The 17,463-nt window shown below is 40.7% G+C and overlaps 1 protein-coding gene across 1 annotated transcript in view; it reads left to right on the top strand.

Annotated features, from left to right (window-relative positions):
- The window catches only part of PLPPR5 (phospholipid phosphatase related 5), a 51,118-nt gene that overhangs the window by 22,789 nt on the left and 10,866 nt on the right, over positions 1–17,463 (top strand). Inside the window, 2 exon segments of the mRNA XM_065409788.1 lie at positions 5,015–5,147; positions 8,187–8,437. Coding sequence (XP_065265860.1) covers positions 5,015–5,147; positions 8,187–8,437 — 384 coding nt within the window.

Below are 17,463 nucleotides of genomic sequence, written 5' to 3'. Positions count from 1 at the left end.
TTTTGTCAGGCAATGGATTTCATAATGCAGCATTCCGTCATTTCCATAGGCATTGAGATTGGTGATCTCTCACTCACAAACCTTGACTACGCTGATTGGCGTCGCAGCATCTGCCATGGGCCATTTACAACAGATACAGAATCACCATCATCTTAGTATGACAACCAAGTTCAGGATTTATTCGAGCTGTATCCTTTCCATACTGTTGTATGGCTTCGAAACATGGACACTACGCCGCGCAGGCTGGACAAAGCTGGAGGCTTTCCACACAAAATGTCAATGTTGTATATGGGGCATAAAGTGGAATGACTTCATCTGTAATGCAGATGTTTATGGTAGTTTGGGTCTAGAGATTACTGGGGCCATTGTCCACAGGCGGCGCCTTATGCTTTTCGGACATGTTGCAAGGATGCCACAAGACATTCCAGTGAACGCCATTCTCCAGGTGATTTGTAACATCCGGGATAAAATTCCACCAACTGAGGGGTGGAGGCGGTCCAGGGGAGACCCCCTAGTATATGGGTTCATGAAGTCTGTTCTGATGTTGGACTCTCAGGCCGTCAAGCCTTTGCAATTGCTCAGTAACAGACCAAATGGCAAACGATCGCTACGGCCGACTGTCTGGCTAAGCGTTGAAGAAGAAGAAGAAGAAGAAGTTTTACAGATAGGAAACAGGCACAGAGTCTGGGCGACTTGCCCAAGATCATACAGGAAGACTGAGGCAGAGAAGAGACTTAAACATAGGTCTCCCAAATTCTAGGCTAGTTCCCTTAATCACTTGCACCATCCTTCTCCTGCTAGTCCTACTAAGACAATCAGGTAAACCACATTTTAACTTAAAGATTTTTAAAGACCTATATATGGGGTGAATATTTTATTTAGTGTAAAATTTATTTTGTTTGGAAAATTCACATCTTGTTTTCCTGATACCTTTATACATTATAATTCCATCTCAACAATCTCTTCTAAATCTAGGATTCATAATTATAGAATCCGTATTTGACCTCTGAATTCTTGAATATGCTCTTCCCTTTAGCGGTCCAAGCTAGCGAGTGTATCTCAAACAAAACAACCTAATGGATACTGCTACTAACTTCTCTGTCACTTTTTCATGTTTGTATCCCTATAAGTGTATCAATGCTACCATGGACAGCAGGATAATTATTGACTAATTTATTTAACAGAATTTTTCATTTTGGGCTTTGAACAATATCAGGGGAAATCATTTTGTTTGCGGAGTTATTGGGGGGGAGGGGAAAAGTACACAGATAATCACATTTAATTCAATATACTTGGGATAAGCTTCTGTCGTACCCTCCCTTTACACATTTTCCCCATGCAAAGCTGGGCACTGTAGCAGCCTCTGTACTAGGGGGATTGCAGCGATTGCTCCTTCTTAGTCCATACTGGGCGTTCAAATCACAGCAAAGGGGCAGGGAGGTGGTGAGGTCATGGGCCCTTTGCCCCCGTCCCTGTAGAGATGCTACCCACATGGAGATGGTAGGGCAAGGGATGTGTGCAGTACTAAGACGGAGTGGGGAACAGAATCTGGCCCAGGATCTGCTGTGAGAATCTGAGAGGAGAATTACCTTCTAACAGCAACTAGAGGCTGAATTCTGGACAGAGTTGTGCCCATGCAGAAGGCTGCGGGGAGGGAAGAACAGCTTATCTGAGCTGCCAGCACAGCTCTGTCACCAAACTCTGGGAGAAATCCATCAGCGTTCAGGCTTTGGAGGAATACAAATGGTTGCCTGTTGTGCACAATGACTTATTCCACTCATTGTACATTATATCTGAAGGCACAGAGCAGGGCCTGGCACATCAACAGCTCTGCTTACAGCAGAGTTCTTAAACTTTCTGACCCCCGAAACTGCACATCAAGTACCAGAATAACTTATTTCACCTCAGAGGCAGAATACTATTGCATAATATGCTACGAAGATTTGACAAGAAAAGCAGTCAGGTCGGTCTGAAAATGAACCGTTGCAAAACGAAGTACATGCGTTCAGACATCTTACGAAAAGCCCGAATAACGGTAACAGGAGAAGAAATTGAAGAAGTGGAACAGTACATATATTTGGGCCAAGAAGTTAATATGCGCCAAGGCATGAACGGAGAACTCTCGTGAAGGATTCGGGCAGGATGGTGTGCGTTTAATTCCATCAAGAACATCCTCAAAGAAAAAATCGACAAGACCACACGTACAAATATCTTCAATTCAACAGTGCTGCCAGCCATGCTGTATGGCAGTGAAACGTGGGCACTGACAAAGAGAGAAGTACAGCGGCTGTCAGTAGCTGAAAGGGCAATGGAACGAGCTATGTTGAGAATTTCCTTTCTGGATCATATCCCAAACGAAATGATTAGAGAATGCAGCGGTGTGAAAGATATTGTTGTGGAAAGCAGATATAATAAGATACGATGGGCGGGCCACATAGCACGGTTCATGGACAATAGGTGGACCGCAATCATTACTGAGTGGTACCCGCGAGAACAGAAAAGACCACCTGGTCGGCCTCCAAGAAGATGGGAAGATGACATTGTAAAATGTTTCAGACGAATATGGAGAAGAATGGCGGATGTGTTGTGATCGGCGCAGTCTTAATGACAGCTGATGACCAATCCATTTAGGTGATCCAGGTGATGCCGTGGGTAGCACTTGTCTTTGCCTGGCCTACCAACAGAGATAGGAGGTGCAACAGGAGAACCATCACTGCTGCCTGTCAGGGTTCAGATACAACCAATAGAGACAAGCTGCCAAGTGATGGGCAAGGGCGCCTGTCCCACATAGAAACATGGGATACTTGGAAAGCCTGGTTGTCCCATTCAGAAGCCCCAGCTTTCCTGTAAACCAAGAAGGGGAACCCATATTTATGCCTCCCATGGATCAGCATATTCAGAGATACTAAGCAACTTTGACATTGCAAGCACTGGCAGAAGGTTCTGCATTCTATCTCATGACATGCACATGTAAGGAATTCATACTAAGGGCCAGATACTGCTCTTAGTTACAATGTGGAAATTTGGAGTAATTCCACTGAGGATCTTTGGATTGGCACAGGTACAACGGAGGGAAGAATCTGGTCCAATATGTTCAAACTGTCTAATATTAAATCCTAGATTTTCTGTTCTCCAGGGGCGTAGGGAGAAACCTGTGAAGCACATAACAGATCTTAAGAGGTTTCAGCCGTCGCATCCACATATTTAAAGCTTTTTTCATGAAAGCTGTAGGAGTTGTTAAGCTGAGCTCTTGTTATCATTGCCATTGTTTTGATGAACTCAGATTTCAAGGTTGAGTTAAACTTTACACATGTACTTAACTGTTTCTGAATCATAACTTGATAAAAGGAGTATAGAAAGAGGAATTGTACTTCCCAGATGTAGAACATTTGAGTCAGATCAAAATGGAGAGGAAGGAAGTTTGGTAGCTTGTGTACTGGATTTACTGTGTTTAATCTAAAATGTATGCCGTTAGATTGGCTTCTGATTCTACAATCAGAGAAAATCAAAGTTCAGTGTATTTGACCAAATTTTGCCTTCCATTCCAATCATGTAGCCTTCCTGAGTTGTTGTTGTTGTTTGTTATTTGGACTACGGTATTATAAACAGGCCATTTCCTCCCCTGTGTGGATGAGTGGTCCATGTCACAATCTAGCCAAAAGTTTTCCGAGGGAATCTAAATAATAACTGAGTCAGATAATGTGGCATTTAGTCTGTTGGCTGCAACTTCGTCATTGCATTTGCCTGCAGTTTTCTTTATATCCTGGTGTGATGCTTTTGTGAATAATATAGTTCATAAAGCTGTTCAAAAACATTTTGTGGTTTTAAAAAAGATTAATTATTTCCTATGTGAAGATTTTTAAAAATTTGGGCCATAATACAGCATTGTTTATTTGAATAGGGATTGCTGTCTTTCCAGAATTTAATAGCAAGGCACTCGGTATACTGCTTTTCATCCAAAGTTCTCAAAGTGCTGTGTAAATGGGTATAAGTGTTGATATCCCCTTTATGTAGATGGGTTAACTGAGGGCAAACAGGTAAAATGGTTCGCCTAAGATCACATGGTGAACTGAACCCTGGCAGACCTGGTATACAGTATCTCAACCCTACACTTTATTCACTAGACCACCCTTACCCCCACAATACTGTACATGGTATAAAGCTTCAGTACTCTATATAAAAAACTTCAGTTGTGTATACACATGCAAATCAAGAGCAGTGTATAGCCATATGGTAACAAGATGTATGCTTTATGAAGGTTATTTTAAATTTCAACTTGGCATTTGTTTAGTGTTTCTGAATGTTTCAGTTCTTACTGACAGAGCTGAAAAGTGTGGTCTAAAAGCATTTCAAATATAAATTCACTTTGGTGTAAAGATTGTAAAGTGTGAAACAGGGCCCAGTGAGTGTTCAGATATCAGCAATGACATTTTGTTGAAGTGTGATGAACAAAGCTAATATCGAACTTGACAAATTCGCTTAGCAAAATAGGCAATCATTGTCCCTTAAATACCTACTGTGGCCAAACAATTCCTGATGTGAACAGAAGCTTTAGAGTGAATATTTCCTCTGTGATCAAATGATTTAGGGCCCAGTCTTGTGAGGTGCTGAGTGCCCATTGAAGTCAATAGGATTTGAGTGTTCAGCACCTCACAGCACCAGCCCTTCACTCCTGATGCTTTTACACATATCTCAGATATTATGTAGTCCATGGCTCTTGACTTAAGAATTTTTTTTCCTGAAAACTGGGTCGTGGGTGTAAGTGCTAAGTCTCTGTTATGAAAGGTTATCCTCTTTTTTTATGCAAATAAATTAAAACAAGCTATATGGCATATTTCCTTCACAAGTAGATTAACTGTGCAGGACTTGACTCACTTATGTGGGTTTCTGTTTGCTTTTCTTGTCCTATCTTAACCCTCCCCCAAACCAAACAAACAATCATCTCTACATCATTAGTATTTATGCTTGCTGAACTCTGATGTACCATGTCTTCCCCTTTTGTTTCCCTCCTTAGATAATCATTGGAGAAACTGCAGTGTTTTGTCTACAGCTAGCTACAAGGGATTTTGAAAACCAAGAAAAAACCATATTAACTGGAGACTGTTGTTATATAAATCCACTGGTGCGCAGAACCATCCGATTCCTTGGTATGGGCAAAGTTAATGCTTTTATAGTTTTATGAATGCAAATAGTCAATATCATAAGATTTCAAATGAGGAAAAACATTATGTAACATCAAATGCTTTACATATAATCCTAACAACACAGGTAATGGGTCTCTTCCCCATGTATGCACTCCTCTGTAGACCTAGCACTGCTCTTTTAGGCAGCCAGTGGGAGTTTTGGGTGAGCAGTTATTATTAGCAGCAGCACAGATAGCAAGAACTGGGTGCTGGCAGTGCTTAATTTGTGCCAGGGCTTGCCAGGGCTGAGCCCTGGCACCTCTAGGCTTGGCAATTCATCTCTGGGCTTGCTGCATCAGTTATGAATGTAAAAAAATTGCTTGAGCCCTGGAACCTAATTGCTTGAACCCCAGGCCTCTTTCATTACAAATTAAGCACTGGGTGCAGGCCAAGTGAGGGGTAGAGACATGGTCAGCAGACTTGCAACAGGATAGATTGGCTGACCAGGCCCACTGCAGACAGGGAGTATAGAGGTATCTCAGCTCCTAGGGCCTTTGGCTTGGCTGCCAGCAAAGCATGTACACGTGCCCAACTTGAAGTCAGTCGGACTTAATCATGTGCTTAAAGCTAAGCACATGCTTAGGTACTTTGTAATTCAGGCTTTGATTCAGCAGTTATATACACCTAGGGTGAAGCTCTGGCTCCACTGAAGTCAATAACAAAACTCCCATTGACTTCAGTAGGTCCAGGATCTCAGTGCCGCTGTTTAGTGCAGTGTATTTGGGAAAAAAATACCACTTAAAATATCCATAAAATAGTTTCCAAATGTCACTTTTTTGAACCTTTGAATAAATATGGAGATGCTGTAGCAGGGCTCAGTTGGGTCTGTTAGACACAGCCCAGAGCAGGAGGTGATGCCTCAGGGATGCACAATCCCTCCCTTATTGCCCTAGTGTGTAAAGGGAGGGCACAGCTGTGCCATTCTTTACAGCCTGAAAATGTCTGTGGCATCTCTATCTTACGTCAGAGACTGTCATTCCAGCTGGCTAGTAGGTTTATACTAGCAATAATATTGGGCTTGTAGAAATCATTAAGGACCAGACTGTGCCAGGGCTTTGCATGGATCTATGGGGATGGGAAGGGATGGTGTAAAGGAGCTACCCCCACTCCACTTGGTTTCTTAATGTAGGGACATGTATAATCTGTGCCTGCACTCCTGCTCATTCAATGAACCCTCGAGTGCACAGAAGCAAAGAGCAATCAGGGAGAGTAGGAAAGAGTAAATTTTACTGTTCTTTAGGGCCAGTGAGAGGGTGAGGCCAAAGCCATGCATCTTCATCACCTTCCTACCCATTTGGGGGCAGTGTACCCCCGGGGGACTGAGGGAGTCCTTCCGTGCAGAGCCACACAGGCACAATCCACCTTTTAATGATTTCTAGCAATCCAAAATAAATGATCATTGGTATGGAACAGTAACCATCTGGACTTACTGTCTCTGAAGTTAAGAGGTGCAAAGCCACCTCAAAAATAATTCTGGTTCTTCTAAGTTTTTTCTGAGATGTCTAAAAAAAAAAAAGTGATAGTTAGCCACACAGGTACTTCTGCAGCCCTCTCCTCCATAGTATCCAGGTTCCTCACAGTCGTTAATACATTTATTGTCACAACTCTCTGCCAGATAAGGAAGTAATATTATCCCCATTTGTACATGGGGAACTGAGACACAGAAAGGCTTAGATGACTTGTCTAGGAAATCTGTGGCTGGGCCAGATTCTGCCAAGTCTTAGGCTAGTGTTCTAATCACTAGATTGTCCTTCCCTCTAGTGCTAGCTACTGTTCCCAGCAGGAATGGTAAGAAACATGATGTGTACATCAAATAGTAGCAATTATCCTTTGAATAATCAGATAAATTTATTTCCACACTAATAAAACAATGCATATAAAAGGCTAATACTTCACTGATATGTGTTTCATGATAAATCCTTTGGCATAAATAATTTCTCATATATACATCTTTACCATGCTATGCTGATGTTTTGATAAACATGCCATGCACAGAAAGGTACCCAGTGGTAGACAGTTGAAGACGGCTTGTGTACAGCTATATTAAATAATTCATCACTTTAGCTAGTTTATACAGCTGAGGGAAAAAAGAGATGCTTGTCGAAAATATGTGTGGTTCCTAGTATGTCTTAAAGTTATTGATCCAGGCCAGACTTTCCTGGTTCTTGAGCTGGTGTGTTGGATGGAAAGCTGAAAGAGCCTGCCCACTGTCCCTTGCACTGCCACCCATGGGCCAGACAAGTTGCAGTTCCCATGCTCCAAGTGCAAGTACCGCTAGTTACCCCAAAAAGTTAGAAAAAGGTAGAGCTAGCATCCTCTTCTCAACCGTAAGAGCTAGTGAAGCAGGCAGCCTGCAGAAGGAAAGAACATATTGCACCTTTCTAGAGGGTGGGGAGAGACTGAACTTCTCCAAGGCGCTGGGAGTTTCGGGCGCCTTCCAATGCCCCTGTGAGGCTGTGCAGGTATGGACCATCTCCAGCACAAGCCTGGAGCTTAATGCCACCATCTGACCCTTAATATCTGTGAGGTGCTTTGAGGTGTCTTGTATGGCAGGACCTATTAAATGTATGGAACAGCTTCCATGTGAAGACAGATTAAAAAGACTGGAAATGTTCAGCTTGGAAAAGGAGTGGGTGGGGAAGATATGATAGAGGTCTATAAAATCATGAATGGTGTGGAGAAAGTGAATAAGGAAGTGTTATTTTCCCCCTCACATAACATATGGCTATTAACTTAGATGGTCAGGGATGCAACCCCATGCTCTGGGTCCCTAAGCCTATGGCTTCCAGATGCTGGGATTGGATGATGGGATGGATCACTCAATAATTGCCCCGTTCTGTTCATTCCCTTTGAAACATCTGACAGGATACTGGTCTAGATGGACCATTGGTCTGACCCAATATGGCCGTTCTTATGTTCTTATGTATTATTAATATAATAATAAATAATAGAGCTACAATATAATGTACTGGAGTAGGAAATTAACTTTGTTTTCCTCTTTAGGAATCTATGCATTTGGACTGTTTGCTACAGATATCTTTGTAAATGCTGGACAAGTAGTAACAGGGAACCTTGCACCACATTTTCTTGCACTTTGTAAACCCAACTATACAGCACTTGGATGTCAACAGTTCACACAGTTCATCAGTGGTGCACATGCCTGTACTGGAAACCCAGATCTTATTATGAGAGCCAGAAAAACATTTCCATCCAAAGAAGCAGCTCTTAGTGTATATGCAGCTACGTATCTGACTGTAAGTACATCATACCATGTAATTTCATTGTACTTTGAGCATAGACTGTATATTAGCAATCTGAAATATTTTTATTACTTTTTGAATTTAAGATAATTATCAATAATAGGTCACATATCTGAGATTTTCCATCCACTAAAACTTAGATGTGAAATATTGTGTGAAAGTAATGAGGCTCCTTTGAAAATTTGAACCATTAGGCCAAATTCTGCTGTCAGTTACATGGATACAACTCTCACAGGCTCTAGAAGTAGGGAGATTATAAGGAAAACATTGAGGAGGAATTGGTTTTATGAAAAGGAAAATATATTTCATGTTTGTTTGTTTTAAAAAGGCAGTTCTGTTCATCCTTAAGTAATGGAATAGAACAGTGGTCAAAGAGAGAGCCCCACTGGGCAAAATTCTGCACTCCCGTTAGTGTAAATTGTGAGTAACTCCATTAAATTCAGTGGAGTTACTATGGATTTTTGTATGTGCATCTAATCTAGTGGTGTCCAACCTGAGGACCAGACATCTTTTAGAAAGACAAAGCAGCCGTAGTCAATACTTTGGAGCAGATTTCCTGTCCCGTTCTTCTCTTTTTGTGCCACTCAGATGGTGGTGCGAAGGGAAGGCATCTGTAAATCCCCTGCTGGGGTTCAGGAGAAGCCAAGTGAGCCCTTACCTTGCTCTCTTGGACAGGGAAGCAGGGAATCAAACAGCCAGAACTGTTCTTTCCTTCCTCTCCTGTGACATAGCTGATGGCCAGCAGGGGAACTGCTGAGCGTCTGTTGCAGGGCAGGGACAGGAGCTGCTCTGGGTAGACTTGGATCACACCAGAGCTGCTGTAGAAGAAGTGGTGGGAGATAGTGAAGGAGGAAGTAGCAATGAGGCTGATTCAAACATTACAGTTTAAAAATCATAGAGTATAGCTCACAGAGCACATTTTCAATTCATCACCAAATCCACATTTTTCTTCTTAGTATAGTCACCTACAGGGCCTCACTTCAGAGCCTCTTGGTCTAATCTAAGCTCATAAAGTGACATCTGAGCACCAAGGCAAATGTATAGCTCTGTGGTCCTCACAGGCCTGAATAGATAATTTCATCATTAGATAAACTATTGCCTTCAAATGGGGTAGTCTTTGCTTTGGATATGTTTATTTTTTAAGCTTATTTATATTTAGAAAACCTTTAGTGAGCTGACAATTGATATTTGTCAATCGAATTCCTACTGGCAGGCATCTCTTTATGTCCACTGACCCCCCAGTGCACTTTGAGACATCGTTCCTAGAGTACCTTCTTGTGCTTCTAGAAATTGTGTTAAGGCCAACAAATTAGTGTTTCCAGCACTAAATATAGCATTTACAAAAAGTTCCTTGAGTACACTAGGAACATTGATCAACATCACAACAAGGAGAGTGTTATCTGCAAATAAGTAGGGAAGCAAACAGTAAAACATCCATCTCAACTATAGGAAAGAGCAACACTCATGTTCAGCAATCTCTCTTGCTTTGGGGACATACTTGAGGCATCATTTAATGCATTTAAACTTCTATATCTGCTTCAAGCTATTTTACAAAATAGTTGTAATTTTACATTTTAATTGCTCCTATTTGTCTTATCCATCTGTAAAACTGTACCCATTGTAACCATGAATCACAGTAACTAAAGAAAACCAGCTGTTACAACCACTGCAGAGCAAAAGAAACAAAAATAGTACTAATACATTTTTTTAAAAGCCAAACAATTCTAGACTAAGTTTCTTAAAAAAAAATTGTCATGATTTTAAGGTCCAATATCTAGTGAATCGTCAGAGTGAAGTATAAAAGCTTTATTTCACATATCACTAATGTTTCCAACTTTCTAATTGTATAGATCATTTTGTTGTTGCCCTGACAGTTTGCAAACTCCCACTGGTCCAGACCTGAATAATGCAAGTCCTGGTCCTCAGACCTGTGTCATTTTCAATTCCTACTCTTATTTGATCTGAGAAAGAAGAAAACATTTTTATTGTAGGGTTTATTAAGAAGAAAAACTGGTGGCTGTGAGGGAAAACTGATTAACAAGATTGGAGTGCTTGAAGTATTTCTGGTGCAGTTGGTGTGCAAGTGTGCAGGTGACAAGGTCAGAGAATTAAATAAATGGGGTTTATTTCATGTTTTCCAGGTCTCTCTCTAGCTTCAGAAATAAATGGCGTCCATGGGTCTCATGACTACATATGTCTTTGCATAGTATATATCAGTATAGTTAATTATACTACAGTGCTATAAAACAGTGACATGAATTGAATTCTGAATTATCTTGTGGTGGATCATATGTATCCACTGAATGATCATGATGCAATTCACACCCTAAGTCATGACACAACATAGGGAGAAACTTACCCTTTTAATTATTTTTTAATTCATATTTCCTGCTGTCATCTTTCATTTTATAAAAGCTTTGTGGTGTGCATTGTTAAAGCTAGAAAGCCCAGTATAGTACATGTAAGAGTAAGAAGTGCAATGTCCTGGGATTTGGGATGGCTGTTCCTGATATTTATATATACCCACTTCTTGTCAGCTGATCTCCCATAGAGTTATTCACTGGGGAAGAGTTTTAATTTGTGTCTGGGGCTCCATTAGAGCCTTGCTAGCAGGGGTAGTCAGAGGATGCACAGAATCAGCTATGTACACTACTCAACCAGGCTGACATGAGCGTTAGCATTACTGGAGTACTGAGCTGAACTCTTCCCTCTGCTTTCTGTTTGTTTCCAGAAGTATTGTTTGGGAATTGTTGCAGAATCCCAGTTGTTGCTCCCTTTGCATTCCGGCCAGCTATGCACTAAATACACTTTAGGATATAAACAGGCAAGGAACTATTTCAGTGATTTCACCCTAAGAGCAGGTGGAGTAAACAAAGCAGGATCGGTGTGATTTTTACCAATGAGTGTGTTTAAACCTAAACTCAGGAACCCTACTTGTGCTATCTTCTATCTTGGTCTATCAACAAACATCTATGTCCCCTGTCACCTAGTATCTCAGCAGATTGGCTTGTTAACAATAGCTTCTTTTTTTGGCTAACTCCTTTGCAGTGTGTGTTTTTTGTTTTTTGTTTTGTTTTTGCACGTGGGCGGCTGCTATGGCAACTCTGACTTTCCCTCCTGCTGAAAGCACAGCCTTCTCAAACAATTTTATTTCTAACATTTGAACCTTTCTTTTACTAGGGACTTCTCCAGAAGGCCTTAGCAACTGAAATGTTGGACTATAGCAATGTGGTCTGATGGCTTCCCCGCCCTTCTCCAAACACAGACGATTGCAGTGATTCAAAACTTACTCTTTTCCTAGGGTTTTTCCCCCCACAACAAAACCCCAAAACAAAACTCAAAATGAAACAACACAAAATCCAATCCAAACCTTCTATCCAGGCTTGGCTACTCCCGGGCCTCCTCTTTGAAGATTGCTCAGCCCACAGACTAGATCCTCTTTTTCCAGAGAGTTACTCCCCATCCCTAATATCCAGTTATGATATGAGTCACGTGCCTCAGTAGAACCTCAGAGTTACAAACACCAGAGTTACGAACTGACCGATCAACCACATACCTCATTTGGAACCAGAAGTACACAATCAGGCAGCAGAAGAGACTCCTCCCCCCCACACACACACCAAAAAAGCGCTAATACAGCACTGTACTGTGTTAAACATAAACTACTAAAAAAAAAAGAGAAAGCAGCATTTTTCTTCTGCATAGTGAAGTTTCAAAGCTGTAGTAAGTCAATGTTCAGTTGTAAACGTTTGAAAGAACAACCATAACATTTTGTTCAGAGTTATGAACACTTCAGAGTTATGAACAACCTCCATTCCTGAGGTGTTCGTAACCCTGAGGTCCTACTGTAAATCATCAGAACCCTTTCCCAACAGGATCAACCCTGCTAACACTGTGGGATGTGTCAGGTGACCATTGCCAGTCTGTTAAACAGAAGAAAATAATATCACCAGAATTTTGGCATGCAAACAAATAGCAAAACCTAGTAGAATTCGCTGAAACTTTGTCTGGTCTCATTAAGTTGGGGGCATATTAAAGTACATCAGTTATGAAAAAACATAAATATATGCATAACCGAACACATGAATAAGAAGTCATGAGTCTTTTGGGTAAAATTTCAAAACAGTTGATTGGGATCTCTCCTAGACTATAATGAGTCTTGTGACTAACAACTGTCACTCTGCTTTGAAAATGCAGGGGCTGATCTTTGCAAGTTGCAATTTGGGAGAGATTTTAGTTCCACTTGTGAGATTTAAAATGTTTGGGATTTACACATCTGAAAAATATTCCGACCATCTTCGGTTTTGTTCTGTTTTTTTTTTTTTTTTTTTTTTAATTGCATTGGTGAAGGCCATTAGGCAAATGCAGTTTGAGATTACAGTGCAGTGACTCTGCCAATATCTAGAGTGTTAAGATCTCCTAGATCCCTTTCTAACTGGATCTAGACTGGATATGGTAAGGAATCATCTCAGGACATTTTATTTGACTTTGACAAAACTTTCTGATCCATTGATTACATTTGATACCATTGATTGTGAAGTGTTGACATGGCTGTGATCTAAGCAGGGATGAAATTTGGTGTAAAGTGGCTCCATTCTTTTCTCTGAAATTCTAATGTTGGACACTTGATGTTCTGTCCTGGAAGATTTTCATCATCCTTCCTGTTTAATGCATGTATAAGGCTGTGGGAGGAGACAGTGAGGCAGTTTGGGTTCCATTACCATCAATATGATGGTGACATTCACCTCAGTTGTCTCTCTTATCAGATCCAGATGGTGCAGTCTCTCAGCTTTCCCTGTGCCTGCTTAATGGGGTCTGGATAATAGCTAGCTGTCTGAAGCTCAGTCCAGACAAGATGGAGCAATGGTGATAGGCTATGGGAAACATCTAGATGTGATGGTGGTATTGGTATTCACAGCACTGAGAGAGAGAGATGGGGCTGTCCATCTTTTGTTAGTAAGGTGTACAACACAAGGGTCCTTTTGAATCTTTGGCTGCTCTTAGAAGACAAGTAGCAGCAGTATCCACAAATGGGATTTATGAAGATTAAAACCTTTCCTCTCTGATACTGATCTTGCCTCAGATATTAGATGCCTTTGTCACCTTCAGGCTGAATGATTTCAATGGTACTCTATCTGTGGTTAGGACTACACCTGAAGACCACTGGGAGTCTTCCTCTAATGCCCAATGTGGCTGCCAATTTATTACTGGTGTGTCTCACAATGAACAGGTGACACCTGTGCTCCATTGTCTGAATTAGCTTTCAGTTTGTTTTGGGTGGACTTCAAGATGTTAGTTTAGATCTATAAAGGCTGTGGTCCCGGCTCCATAACAGGCCACCTCTCTCCTTGTGTTATTCCCTACCTGTTGAGATCAGATGAGGTACACCAGCCCTCAGATTTACATGCCTCAAGTCTCATAGCAGAGCATTTTCTCTGAAGGCCCCACAACTCTGGAACTTGCTCTCCCCTTTGACACAAGAGCCTGACTTTGTGGGTATTTAAGGCATATTGGAAGACACACCTTGCACAAATTTTTGTCTGAAGGGAGGACTGGATGAAGCTGAGGTGGTTCTTTGGAACTGTGATGTTAGAGTCCATGTTAATGTTTGTTTATTTAATTAATGTATTTCAGTATTGCTTGTCGTCTTAGAGAAGTCTGAAAAGCACATTTTATAAATCTCATGACTCAGTAATTAAAAAATTGGAGACTAAACTGAGAATTAGTCATTTAGGAGTGCGATGTGTGTCAGAAAATCCAGAACCCTAAATCCAGTGGTTCTGAATAATTGATTAGCACAAGTTCTAGGAAATTTTACATTATTTTACTTAATGCCTTCCTCAGAAAAGTTCCCAGAACTCTCTCTATACTTGCACTCTGAGCATCCCTAAAGTGGACAAATAAGATTTCTAATAACACCTTATATTTGCAATGCTATGGAAGAAGTGTAGGTTTGAGTATGGTAACAGAGGAACTGAGGAATTTTCTGTAGGTCTTGCAACTCTTTTGTTTGCAGCAAGGCTCAGAAGATTGGAAATCAGACATCTTTTCTATTTGCCCCAAGAACACGGCCATGGAGTTACTCCAGGACTGAATTTGGCCCAATGATTATCGTGTAGACCAAGAAGTTGGAGACAGCTTCCAAAAGAATGTCAGAACAGGAATAGGGTTCCCTGAACCTGCAGTGTGGTGGTCATTAGTTCATTTACTTACCTACAAATCTTTGCATTCCTTTTTATTGTTTTCTTTTATCTGAGTATCCTGCTTCTTGCAAATTCAACCTGTATGGCGGTTGCATGTCCCACAAATGGTGCAGATATGACCACTTTTATCTGTACAGTCCAGGAGTTGCCTGTTTCTACACAGTATATTAAACAGTCATGGGCTCGACTGTGCTTTTGAACTCTGCCCAGGGTAAGTGACAGCACATTGATTCCCTTCCTTTTCACCCTTGCTTCATGGGGGCAGTAATTTCCCACTGGTCTCTACCAATGACTACCCTGCCCTGCACACCATTACTCGGCACCATCTGCTTCAGCATTGGAGGGAGTGCGGTGGGAGTAAGCAGGCAGACAGCGCATCCTTCCCCCGGCACACCTGGCCGTAGGATCTGGGGAGGTCACTCAGGAATGTAAGAGTATGTGTACTTCTCCCCCTTAGGCTGTGCACCCTCACAGGGCTTGACTTACAGTCTAGGACCGTCTTAACTGTGAGGAGACTCCAAACCATGGGATGTCTTGATCCAGTGTGTGTGTGTGGAGGGTAAAGGAGAATAGGATGTAGTGTCATTGGAGGAAAAAGTCTAGAGAGAGCTCTTACTATAACCCTGCAGGTCATCTGTCCTGTATTTGACACATGGTTTATACAATTCATTTGTATGTTTCTAGATTGTTTCATTTACCCCATAAAGTGTGTGTACAGGATATATAAAACCTGTATTTTGTTTCATATTGGGCAGAGTTGTCACACTCTTGGCTGGAAGCTTTCCTGTTAAAATCTTAATGTGTACAATATATATGGTCATTCTTCTCCTGGTTAGATCTTTAAAGACACAGCCCAAACAGAGGATTGCATTTAACAGTTTTCTTTGTATTGGGCATAACAATGAAGATGATGATGATCATTCTGACCTCTAGTGGCAGTAGCAATGAATTGCTGTACTGATGGTTACAACCAATTTTTGAAAATAACAAATGTGTAATATATTATGTTTGAAAAAAAATTATACAAAATTATTTCTAAAGAAAGATGCACATTAATCACAATTTGACTACAGAAAGGCATTATGGATTTATAAGAGGCAGGTCTTCCTTCTATAACTTGCCAGAGTGTCTCAAAACCATTACAGTCCCATGAGACCAAGGGAAAAGTAACTAATATGCTATATTTAGGTTGTCACAAAACACTTGATAAGTTTTGACATAACCATTGGAAAATATAAGCATGCAAGGCAAAATAGCTTTTTTGGTAGAATCTTGATTAAAAACAAGGAGCCTAGTGGGATTTTCAGAAGTGCCTAGATACCTAAGGCCCTTATCTTTAGGTGCCTACATACTTTCTATGAACCAGATTTTTAAAGGTAAGTGGGGTTTTTTGTTTTTTGGGGGTTTTTTTTTGTTTTTTTGGAGAAAGGTTACCAATATAATACACTATTGGCAGGTTCTGAAAATATAGGTATCAAAAGTACAATCTCCCCTATAGCTTATGATGCCAGCATTTTGTTTCGATGTACTCAAAAGAAAATGAACTAGCAAATATTTATTTTTGGAAACACTTGGCTCTAGATAGTTCTTTCAGTTTATGAAGCAGCTTTGGCAACCTGAATTCCAACACCTTGAAGATTGAAAGCAAAATGAGTGTTTTACTGAATGTCTAGTAAATGTTTGTCTACAAAATCACCATGACAAGTCACTTTCTTACTGACCCTATGCCCCCATGTGCAAAGCAACTTCTTACCCCGACACAGCTAGATCCATGTTCGGGGGAAAAACAAGATTAGCAATAGCAAGAGTACTGCTGATCAGGATTTAACAAGGAACTGATGCAGCAAGAGAGAGAGAGAAGAGTGCGGTCTGTGATAGTTCTCTCGTGTATCATCTCAGGACACTTATCCTTGATATTACATGCATAATCTAATTTGTTTATTGGCCCTTTTGCTAAGCTGATTACTTTACAAAGTTTTGTTTTGTTTTTTAATTTCCCCACATTTTTGTCCTTGAAATAAATACTTTTTCAGTAAGTAACTTTATTCATCCAACATCATTCAGCCTCACTAATGAGAGCACAGGTTTAATTCACTGAGCTGTTTTTCCTTTGTTGAGATGAATTTAATATTTATTAAAATTAACATTTGTATAAACCATAGCAAAATAATTCAGCATGTTTATTGTTTTGTTTAAATTATTTGTTTACTCTGTTTAATGCCACTTTGCTTCAGGGCAAGGATACAGACTAACACGCCTACCCCCGATACAGGACAAGGAATAGAAAGCATATTTAATTATATTGTGTGTATGTGTGTGTGTGTGTGTGTGTGTGTGTGTGTATATATATACACACATACACACAATATAATATATATATACTGCAAGGCTAATCTTTGAGTTAAATATCAGAATACATTCCTCCAAAACTGCGGGAAATCAATGTTAGAAACGGATGGGTGTGATTCCTAGTTTGTAATGTCTACAAAGAACATTGCAAATTTGAAATGCCCAATGGCAGAAGGGAGTGTCTAAAGACAGGTTCCTATTTCCCCTGATTCATTATCTGTAAAAGCAGCTGTGCCTGTGGTATAAAGACATGGTAAAAATGGTGACCATTCTGGCAAAACTCTCAAGTTACCATTGTGAAGAATGCCAGGGGCATTACCATTTTGATTGTAGTTATCAGTGAACCCAGTAGTTGGAACTTATCGTTAGTTATCCAAGGAGGACAAGGACACTTATAGGTCCTGATCCTGCAGCGCTTTCTGACTCAGGCAACACTCCCATTTTGTTCAAGTGGGTGTTTTGCCTGAC

Source organism: Emys orbicularis, chromosome 8 (assembly GCF_028017835.1).
Source record: "Emys orbicularis isolate rEmyOrb1 chromosome 8, rEmyOrb1.hap1, whole genome shotgun sequence".
NCBI lineage: Eukaryota > Metazoa > Chordata > Testudines > Emydidae > Emys > Emys orbicularis.
Note: the sequence above shows the minus strand (reverse complement) of the source record. Positions and strands in the feature narration are given on the sequence as shown.